This window comes from Spinacia oleracea, chromosome 2, assembly GCF_020520425.1.
Source record: "Spinacia oleracea cultivar Varoflay chromosome 2, BTI_SOV_V1, whole genome shotgun sequence".
Taxonomy (NCBI): Eukaryota; Viridiplantae; Streptophyta; class Magnoliopsida; order Caryophyllales; family Amaranthaceae; genus Spinacia; species Spinacia oleracea.
This window is the reverse complement of record NC_079488.1, coordinates 78,736,217-78,747,927: the sequence shown is the minus strand read 5'-3', so window position 1 is coordinate 78,747,927 and position 11,711 is coordinate 78,736,217. Positions and strand designations below refer to the sequence as shown.

Genomic DNA, 11,711 nt, shown 5'->3' with positions numbered 1-11,711 from the left:
GAGATTTCTATTGAACAAGTTTGAAATGAAAGATCTTGGTGAAGCATCCTTTGTATTAGGAATTGAGATACATCGAGATCGTTCTCGGGGTATTCTTGGATTATCACAAAGGAACTATATCGAAAAGATTCTCAAAAGGTTTGGCATGCAAGATTGTAAGCCAGGTGATACCCCTGTGGCTAAAGGAGACAAGTTAAGTCTCGATCAATGTCCCAAAAATGATTTTGAAAGTAAAGAAATGCAAGAGGTTCCTTATGCTTCGGCAGTAGGGAGTCTTATGTATGCTCAAGTTTGTACGCGTTCGGATATTGCGTACATTGTTGGCGTGTTAGGCAGATATTTAAGCAATCCGAGAATGGATCACTGGAAAGCAGTCAAAAGGGTTATGCAATATCTTCAGAGAATAAAACACTACATGCTCACATATAGGAGGTCGAGTCAGATAGAGATCATTGGGTACTCTGACTCTGATTATGCTGGATGCCAAGACAGTTTTAGATCCACTTCAGGCTATGTGTATCTGCTTGCTGGAGGTGCTATATCCTGGAAGAGTGCTAAATAGGAACTTATAGCAACCTCTACTATGGAAGCAGAGTTTATCGCATGTTTTGAGGCATCTAATCATGCTCTATGGCTGCGAATTTGGTAACTGGACTGCGAATTGTAGATGGTATTGAAAGACCACTGTGAGGGGGTCGAAAAAGCACGAGGCTAATGCATGACCTCGTCCCTCGTGGGCGTGACGTCGTCAGATCAAGTGTAATTGGAGTTCCTGTGAGTTTACACCCAATCGACTAGTAATAGAGGAGTCGTCATTCAGTTTTTAACGACAATGAGAAAAACTGACAAAACCCGGTTATCGTGACATAAAGGGAGTGCAATTATGTTCGACCACGACGACCATAGGTTCCCTTGTGATCCCTGGTGTGGGGATCGCTCAACGTACACCCGCTGGGCAGAGATTGAGAGTTCGGGGGACTGTAGCTACCGAGAGGAGTGCTCATCGATAATACTCCAGAGGCAGGTTATCCATACTAGCTCAGCATAAATAATTGAAGGGACATGCGTTAAACTATTAAACTATTCTGAATTGATTTTAGCAATATGCAACACATAACACTAAATCGATCGTGATTATCTTATTTAGATTGATTTAAGGTACCTAGCATGATAATTCAATTGTCCAAGGTATTATCTTATTAGGCGTGATAGATCAATCAAGTTAATAGTTTGACAATTTTATAAAAGGGTGATGAAAGCGATTAAATCATATGAGGGACACATTATAACGCACCCTTGAGAGGTGCGTTGTGGTTCTCAGAAAACTAACCACTTGGCTTTGCTATTTCTCCTTTTATTTAATGAATCTCGGGTTTCTAAGCAATGTTCCAGTATTTAGGCTTAATTCATCAAGCTACAAGGGGCAGGATGCGTTCTGTTCGACTTTTGGGTCGATTGCGACAGAATGCTGGATCAATTTCGCAGCGTGAGGCTTAGGCTTAAGGCTAGAGTCAATACTCAGGTTATGCAATTGCGTGTCCTTTTCACGTCGGTTTTGAGGCTGTATTTATAGGAAAATGGGGTGTGAAAAGATAGAATTTAAGATACGAATCCAAAAAGAATCCGGAGGTAAAACGGCCCCTAGCATTTTCAGCGCCCAGGGCTGGGCGCCGAAGATTTCGGCGCCCAGATCCAGGCGTTGAAAATGGGATCTGGGCCGAGTTTTTTTGTCAGACTTGGACTCTTAGAATACGGAGCTTTTGAGATTTATCCGAGTATTTTAGTGCGTATTAACTTTATGAAGGAATGTGTCTGGGCCCGTTACGAACTCTAGTTTCGTTAGGAATTTAATTAATACGTAACTCTTATATTCGAATTATACCAGGAATGCAAATTCTATCTCTTTTAGGATTTATGTTGGAGTGCAACACCTAATTCTGACAGGTTTCTATCTTTTATGACTTTGCCACTTTTAACAACTACCTTTTACGACAGTTACTATTCTTAGCAGGTTTCTATAAATAGCAGTTTTGGCTGAAATGAAAGTGTGATTGAGATTCGTTATTTTATGGGAGATGCGTTGCCAAGTGGAGATTTATGTTCTCATCATCGAACCTTCCCTTTCGGGAATGGGGACAAAAGTAGGTGTCTACAACCACTAAAGATTATTTGTGACAATAGGTCCGCAGTGTTATATTCTAATAACAACAAGAGCTCTTCAAAGTCAAAGCACATTGAAATAAAGTTCCGTGTTGTTAAAGAAAGAGTTCAGAGTGGAAAAGTGTCTATGGAACATATAGTAACAAACTCTATGGTTGCGGATCCGCTTACTAAGGGATTACCACCCAAGGTCTTTCATGAGCACACTGCTCACATGGGTGTTATGTCATTCGATGATGTTCAGGTTTAGTGGGAGTTTGTGTTAGAATGTTCATTTTCTTAAAGACACATATTTTGTATTTGGATTTTATGTTTCTGCAGAAATAAAGTTTTCAGTTTATGGTTCACTCTGATCTATTTTGGTATGATCTCACTTAAGATTTTAGTAGGACTAGTTGGAAATAGACATGTTAAGATCACGTTTCATGAAATTTCCATGCTACACATCCATACTTGATCTATGTCATCATTTGGTTATGTTAATATACGTGATCATTGAGGGCTTAGTCACAATGTAGATGACGAAAGTCGCTTTGGTTCTATGTTGGCATGATTAATGGACGAGATTGTTCGGTGATACCTTTGGTAATGATAGCAAAGATTTTGAGCTCATAAGGTTATACATATTACATAAGGTAATACATGTGGCCCAAGTGGGAGATTGTTAGAAATAATCATGTGGGCCTACATGTATGACCGTATGTGTATAAAAGCTATCTTAAAGTTAGCCCATAAAAGTGATCGGTTTTATATTTAAGTATATTGGGCTTATAGATATCTTATTGGTATGGGCTAATATGTGTAGAGACCCACTCCTATGTCTCTTATTTTATGATGGGCTTAATAGGGGATATGGGAGACCCTATATATATAGGTATTAGGGTTAGGGTTATGGTCCCCGATTCATATGGTTTTCTATTCTCTCTGATATCCCATCATCAAAAGAATAACAAGGGAGACCATATAAAATTGGAAGATCCAAAACCCACCATTCATCAATCCAATGGAGAAAGGTACGCTTCCACAATTATACTACCGATTAATCTAATATGAAGTATTTAGTTTGAATTAATTCCAACAGTGTATAGTACTCGTAAGTCGTAACAGGCCAACGAACACTTTGGCTAATTAATACTACGTACTTAATCTTTCCTTCTCTAAATAACTGTAGTTCTTGTTTTTTATCGATAACCAATTAACTTTCACCATTGCCTAGTCATAAGAACTATAATACTTTATTAAAATTGTTTTATAAATATAACAAGAGACAATATTTGTACGTAAAGCATCGACAATTATTCCCTCCGTCTCTTTTTGTTTTTTTACGTTTGGTATTTTTCACGCGTTTTAACGAATAATTAATTTGCATTGAAATCCCTCAATTTTTTTATTTAAACGAGATAAATTACGTTTATTTATAATGTTTTCAAATTTATCAATATTCTGATATTGGAAAATGAGAAAAATTTAATGGCCCATTGGAAAAGTGTGAGAGATTAAATGACCCGATGAATTTGATTGGTTAAAATAATAATTGGACACAAATTTTGATAGAATACTATGTTATTTATGTGATAATATAAAAGGAAATGTAAAGAACATTTTGAAATACCCAAAAAGGAAAACGTAAAAAACAAAAAGAGGCGGAGGGAGTATTTAAGAACGGATTAGTTGGCATTAATGACTAAACATTTTTTCTACGTCCATTTTATGCTACTCCAAAGTGCATAATATGGTATGGGAAATTCTAAGCTAGTTTCCAAAGTGCCACACTATTAACCGTAACATTCAGCTAATATGGTATGGGAAATTCTACATATAGCTGATATTTTGCATGAAAATTTGTAATATTACCAATTTTGTCCAAATTTTTTTGGACACTCTCAATTTCTTTAGGGCCCTGAAAATGAGAGGCTACCTATTTAATTGTCCCTTAATTTGGTAGGCCATTTTTTTTGCCACTAACTCCCAAAAATCATATTAAATAGGCCAGTATTTGCAAGTTAGGACCCCCTCCCCCAGCTTAAAACTCTCACTTCAAATCTTCAATTCCTTCTTATGTTCGTCGTTTTATCTGAAATCAGATCAATCTGGTCCAAAATGCAGCACAAATTGTCAAACAGATGCTACAAAAAATATAACGGGACCCAAAAACTATGTGTTTAACTGTTTATGTGCACTTCCACTCGACAGTTAGGTTTCATGAAAATAGCAATAGTATGAGTATTACGAATTAGAGAGAAGCTTAGATTGTTTGATTTGGTGCTTATTGGTGTCTCGAGTTCGAGACTTTAGAGTTTAGAGCAATCTTTTAAGTACTCTATATGTAGTAGGTAGTAGTCTATCAACTATCGTACATGACATATGAGATATGGTTTCAGTAGTAGAGTGAGTCACACTATGTGTCATGTTACTCATGTACCATAATACGTACCTTACAAAAACATTAGTATACTCCCTCCGTTCCTTAATACTCGCATCGGTTTGACCGGTGCGGAGTTTAAGACACTTCAATTGACTTATTAATTTAATGTGTGTTAGTTGATAGTGGGGTATTTTTTAATATAGTTAGTGGAAAATGCGTAAGGTGGAGAGTGGTGAGCGGGGGTGTGAATTTTTAAATGATTTTTTGTAGGGAGTAGGGGTGTAGGTGAGGTTAGTATGTAAGTGAGAAATAATATAATATTGGTAAATTTTCCATTTGTAGAAGCGCATGTATTAAGGGACGGCCCGAAAAAAAAAGTGGTGCGAGTATTAAGGGACGGAGGGAGTACATAAGAGAAGAACGGTACCCGACATAAAATTTTAATCTATTTGAGGTTGTGTTCTCTTCAACTTAATTATAAAACCTGAACTTATATGTACTTATATGACTTTATTTAACTTATAGGACCCTATAGGAACTTATATGACCTTATAAGAACTTATACGACCTTATTAGACCTTATAGGACCTTATACGAACTTATAAGACCTTATAAGATCTTATTAAACCTTATTAGACTTTATTTAAAGTTTATTAGATTATGTATGTAGTGCGTCTTAAATACGTATCGTATACAAAACACACCTCCTCTCTGAAAAACTGAAAAGCACAATTAAAACTCAAAATTAATTTTAATTACTCCGTATTGCTTAATTCTAAGCTTGGCTTATTCAAATGGGATGCTAACAAGAAAAAGATTGGTAGGCCATATGTTTGCTAGGGAGTTAAAAAACATAGCCGATTTGCAGACAAATATACTCCACCCAAAGGGTCCAATTGCTAGGAATATTAATATCCTATCATAATAATTCCTACGACTTCTTTTATCAATTAATCTAATATTTATTGTATAATATTACAAATACTTAATTTCTATAATACTTAAATTGGAGTAAACAAATTCATCCCTCCATTCCTCAACCAACCAACAAACCATTTTATGTGATCCTTGATAATTGGCACTACCACATGGTCTGCCGCATTAATTAATCATCTTTTCACCCAACTTTCTCATATCACAGTTCACAACCATTTTTTTTTTATTATTTATTTTATATTTATTAATACTGTCTAGAGTTTTAATTTAGTGGTTAAAACTTTGTTCTTTTTACTTGATCTGATCTAATTTTTTTAGGTTTTTATGTGGCCTGGTTTTTTTCTGGGCTCATTTTAATATTTTACATGAGTAATTATTTTATGTTTTTGGTCTGGTCTAAATTTTTCTTTTATGGTTTGATTTTGAGAAAAATAAGTAATATAGGGCAAGGAATAAGAATAAGAGTTCACCTTATTTCAGGAACTTATTACTTATTTCATATTTAACCAGATAAGATCATATTAGATTAGATCAGAACAGGCCAGATCAGAACAAATGATGATGTTGTTGTTGTTGTTGTTGTTGTTGTTAAAGATCAGAACCAATCTATGTAGATCATTGTTCAGATCAGAACTGATATATCCACATTAGAACCGATCTATACAGATCATGTTTGGATCTGAACCGATACGTCCAGATCAAATCATGACCAAATCATAATGGATATGTACTGATCACGTCTGACTAGAACCGATATGTCCATATCAAAATTGATCTGTACAGATCATGTGTAGATCAAAATCGATATGTCCATATCAGAACATATTTGTACAAATCATGTTAAGATCAAAACTGATCTATACAGATCATCACCACATAACTGATCTGTATAGATCAAAGTTAGTATGATCAGATCATGCCCAAATCATAATTGATATGTCCATATCAGAACCGGTATGTACATATTGGAATCATCTATACATGTACATATCCATTATGATTTGGATATGTCCAGATTAGGAAATGATCTGTATAGATCATGTCCATATATATTTGTGTATATCATGTCTAGGTCAATACCAATATATACAAATCATGTCCAGATCAGACATTATATACAAATCATGTCCAAATCATAATTGATATGCATGTATATATCATGTCTAGATCATGTCAAGATCATAACCGATCTATTTAGAGCATGTCCAGATCAAAACCGATCTATACAGATCGATCATGTCCAGATCAGAATTGATTTGTACAGATCATGTCCATATTAAAACTGACACGTTCAAACCAGAAATGATATGTACAGATCATGTCTATATCAGAACCGATATGATCAAATCATGTCCATATCATTATTGATTTGTACATATCATGTCCAGATCAGTACCGATGATCTGTGCAGATCATGTCCAGATCAGAATCAATCTATAAAAATCATGTCTAAATCAAAATCGATCTATACATATCAGATCCATATCAAAATCGATATGTATAGATCATGTCTAGATCATAATCGGTATGTGCAGATCATGTTCAGACCAGAATCGATCTTTACATGATATGTCCAAATCAGAACCAATTTGTACAACTCATATCCAGATCAGAACCGATCTGTACAGATAATGTCAAGATCATAATTGGTCTATATAAATCATATCCCGATCTGAACCAATCTATCCAGATAAGAACCCGTAGATTAAAATCTGAACCGATATGTCCAAATATGTCCAAGCCAGAACCATTATGTCCATATCATAACCGGTATGTCTAAATAATGTCCAAGTCATAACCATTATGTCCATATCATAACCGGTATGTCCAGATCATGTCCAACTCAGAATTGATCTGTCAAGATCATGTCCAATTCAGAATCGATCTATCCAAATCATGTCCAAGTCTATTTAATACCCACATAATTAAATAATGACTAAAGTCAAATAAATAATGTGTAATTTATAATAACAATATTATAAATTTGAATAAAATTTATTTATTTGTAAATCATTTACTCCGTAATATTAATAATTGTTGTTTTTATATAAATCTTAATTATGAAAAATCACATCAAATCATATTAGATCAGTTCAGATCATATCATATCAGATCAGTTCAGATTAGATCAGATAAGTTCTAATCAGTTCAGATCAGAAAAATAAGTTCAGGTTAGATTAGACCAAATATGTTCAAAACCGGATCAGATATGAAAAAGTAAGTTGAACTAAAGGGGGCCAAGACTGAGGTTCTCTGGTCTTGTGGAAGTGTGGAGGGTAACGGGTTCGAATCCCCCTCTATAATTGTAATTTTATCATTGCCATTGTAACTCATTCTCAACATAAAAAAAAAGGTACTTCATAGTTCGTACTATTTATTTATTAAGTTAGGGGTATTATTATTAATAATTTATTATAATTTATACAAATGGGCCAACTTCTATTTCAGTCCCATTATTCCTTAACAGTCTCACTTCCTAAGCACATTTATGTCCTTGTTTACAACCTTAGGAAAACTCCAACAAAAAAATATTGCACCATCATCCTAGCAAGTCTCTCAACAAAACAAAAACATGAATGCAACAACACTAGAAAAGCAAAAGAAAGGCAACTTATATGTCTACAAGTTCGCCACCGGAAGCCGGACGCCGGAATATCAACCTCCGACCACATCGGTCACGAAGCGAATCATTTCTTCCACCGTATGGGGTCTTAGGAAATCGAAACCAAAACCGAAACCAAACAATAGTGCGGAAAAGGAAATGGAAAAGGAAAAGGGAATATTGGAAAAGGAAAGGGAAAGGGAAAGGAAATCAGTGTCAAGTGTAGAAGGTAAATTAATGAGTTTGGCAAAGAGTAATGGGAACAAGGTAAATACTAGTATAGGGGAAAGGAAATCAGTTTGTAATAGTGAGGTAGAGGGAAAGGGAAAGGAATTCCCATTCCTTAAAGAGTTGCAAGGGAAAGGGAAAGGAGAAGGGGGGAGGAAATCAGTTTCCCATGTAGAAAAGAATGTGGCTTATGTGGGGAATTTTGTGGAAAAGGAAAGGAAATCAGTAGGGGCAAAATTGGAAAATGATGTAGTTTCCGCCATAGAATTGTTACAAGTGAAGGTTTTGGTTACAGATATGCCTGCATTTATGCAAATTCAAGCTTTTCAATGTGCAAGGAATACTTTTGATACTTTGGAGAAATTCAGTTCCAAACATATTGCTTTCAACTTGAAGAAGGTATGTCTAAATTATTGCAAATTCATTTTTAATACTCCGTATTTGGCAAATTTATGATCTTAATTAAGATGGTGGATTCTTATTCGTCAGACTAAGTATGACTCATAAACAACAAAATGTTGGTAAATATAGAGTTAATGACAAAGAAAAGAGTGGGTGAAAAGTTCACTTATAAAGGGATTAAACCTAAAAGCCGAAGCAATGGCACTATATCCCACTTAACAATTGATAATGGGGTACTATATGATCCAAAATTTAAGGTCTTAAGGGATCTCTTTTATTTATAGTTTAATAAAGTATTCTATTGAGAATAGTTTTTTATATTAGGTGATCTTTTCTTATGTTGAGAATAATTTCTTTATGGAGTTAAAGAAAAAAAATTAAAAAAAATAGACACGGTAATTTCTTAAGCTCGGAGTAAAAGAAAAAATTGGATACGTATGTATACCGACCAGCTTGATTTGCCGATAAAATTTTATAGGATGTTATTCAAGACGTGTGTACTGAGGTAAAATAGGCCGTTAGGGCGTCTACTAGACTCGAAATCTTTGTATAAATTTCGAGAATAATAAAAAAAATGACATTGTTGTTTCATTTGTATGGTTTCAAACAAGGATCACGAATGCATGTAGAGTTGTATATATTCACAAGTAGTGCAAGAAAATGCATCACATGGCATGACTGAACTCTGCCACTATTTGTTGTCTACCAAAATTAAATGGTAGCACGAGAATAGACCGTCGTCTGCCGTACCCCAAATTAAGCTAGAATTGGTTTGAGGGAACTTGTTCTACAGTCTCTTTCTATCATCAATATGCATGCTATGTTACAAATTGACGTTAAACTTATCACCTAGTCGTTGTTGAGGTCGCCACTCTTAAGTTGTGGTGGCAATTCAAGTCAATGGATTAAAGATTCGAGTTTGATTTTGGGTCGTTTTAGACTTTGCTTAAAAATATCAGAAATAGGGTAAAACTTATTAAAATTTAATACTACTATAAAATATGATAAATGAGTTCAATCGGGTTGAATTCGGGTCGTTTAAGCTATATTCGGGTCGGCTTCGAATTTTCTTCAATAACTTCATGCCAATTTAATTTCCCCCCTTCACTTTTTTTTCTCGATCTCTAATTATAGGTATCACCTTTTAAAACTTAAATATACTCGCATTTTTCAATCTTTTGTTTGAATTATTGTACCAATCATGAGTTATGTCTTCTAATAAACCATAATGGACCTAGAAATTATAAAATTCCCAATATAAAATATGAATGAAGATCCCATCTTATGATCTCCTCAAAAACATAATGTATAGTACGTAGACAATCAAATTGGTCAAATTGACCAACAAATTAAAGATGAATAATGAACATTGAACCAACACTCTAGATCTCAACTTTTCCTTCAATCTTGTCCCTCCATATTTTGGTCCCCATAATATTTACTATTTTTAATAAGATGCTATTTATATACAACGTAATTAGTACTCTATCCGTTTTATAATGTTCTTCTTATTAGAATCTTGTTATGGAAAATTTACTAATTATTTCCTAATATGTAAGAAAAAATACAATGATGCCAGTTTTGTTTGACTCGTCTCAGTGAGTGTTTTAACCACATCAAATTTTATAATTTCTTCTAATAAAAAATTACAAATATTACTGGTGAAAAATGTAATTTGACAAATGTGCATAGTCAAATAAGAAAAACAAAACGAGACGGAGGGAGTAACTCTTTAATTACCTAGCTTAACATTAACTACACATTAAGAATGATCCAATTCCAACAACCCATGTGTTCTGATTAGTGATTAAGGTTAAGATTAACATTAACATTTGTTAATATTTGTAACTTGTCAGTGTATGCCAAATCCTAGTCATCTTCCATGTGCAGTTAGTTACTGTAGTTGGGCCTTTTGCTGAATTGGGTTTAATAAGTATATTGGGCCTTTTGCAGGAGTTTGATAAGGTATATGGACCTGCTTGGCATTGTATCGTGGGCTCAAGTTTTGGGTCATTTGTTACCCATGCAACTGGCTGCTTCCTCTACTTTTCAATGGAGAAATTGTGCATTTTGCTGTTTAGAACCAAAGTCCAGAGAGCTTTGCAGAAGTAGCTCAATTGAGATTTTTTATTTTTCTTGATATAGGCCTTTTGACATATACTTTTCCTTTTCCTTTTTTCTTTTGATCACTTCAAATCTGTAAATGATTACAAATTAATGCAAAGTTCGTGCACATTATATAGATTTCATATGATATAAAAGGTGTGATCTTTATGTAAGGCCTTTGCTTCTATGAGGCACACTTGTTTGACATTTTTTCACATGTGTTGTTTACTAATGACAAGTCAATGACATGAGTGATGAGGCTAGAGCTAATCATGGGTCGGATTCAGACAAAAAATGGCCCATTTTCTTTAAGGTGGCCCCAATTAACCTCCAAGTCTTAAATGCTAAAAGGCCCGACAACATAACCCAATTTAAAAGTCAACCCGTGTGGTTCATTCAATAAACTTTAGTACATGACTGTAATGACAATGGATCTATATATGGATTCTTTAGGAACATTAGAAAACTACTCATTGAAGGTGACTATCTTCTTCTTATCAACTCACTCAGTGAAGAAATTTGTTCTATACGATGGGAGCTTCACAACATCATTATAGATATCAAAAGCCTTCTCATTTCTTTTGATATTTGGGAAATCCAGCATATTTGAAGACATTTGGTCTTTGATTTTCATGCTACAGATTACAGAATTAGTGCTCACACTGTATTTCAGCAAGCCAGCCATTCTCATTCATTCATATTTTTGTTGTTGCTCTAAATGAGCATTACATGTCTTTATATAGGCGGCAGACTGCAGTTCCAAAGATGGTGGCAACACCTTTACCAACCTTACATTACAGCTGTCCTAAATCAACTTTGAAAACAACAAAAACAGCATTGCCATAATTGGCATGAAAACAAAAAAGTAGTAGAGTATTTTAGGAAATATTGCAGTTTGCTGAATGTTTGATT

General features: G+C 34.5%; 1 protein-coding gene across 1 annotated transcript; it reads left to right on the top strand.

Moving 5' to 3' along the window:
* Positions 1-7,919: 7,919 nt before the first annotated feature.
* Positions 7,920-10,972, top strand: LOC110792171 (uncharacterized). The gene is made up of 2 exons (XM_021996981.2): positions 7,920-8,690; positions 10,647-10,972. Exons 1-2 carry the CDS (start codon positions 8,034-8,036, stop codon positions 10,803-10,805), a joined length of 816 nt encoding a protein of 271 aa, XP_021852673.1. The 5' UTR covers positions 7,920-8,033; the 3' UTR covers positions 10,806-10,972.
* Positions 10,973-11,711: the final 739 nt, after the last annotated feature.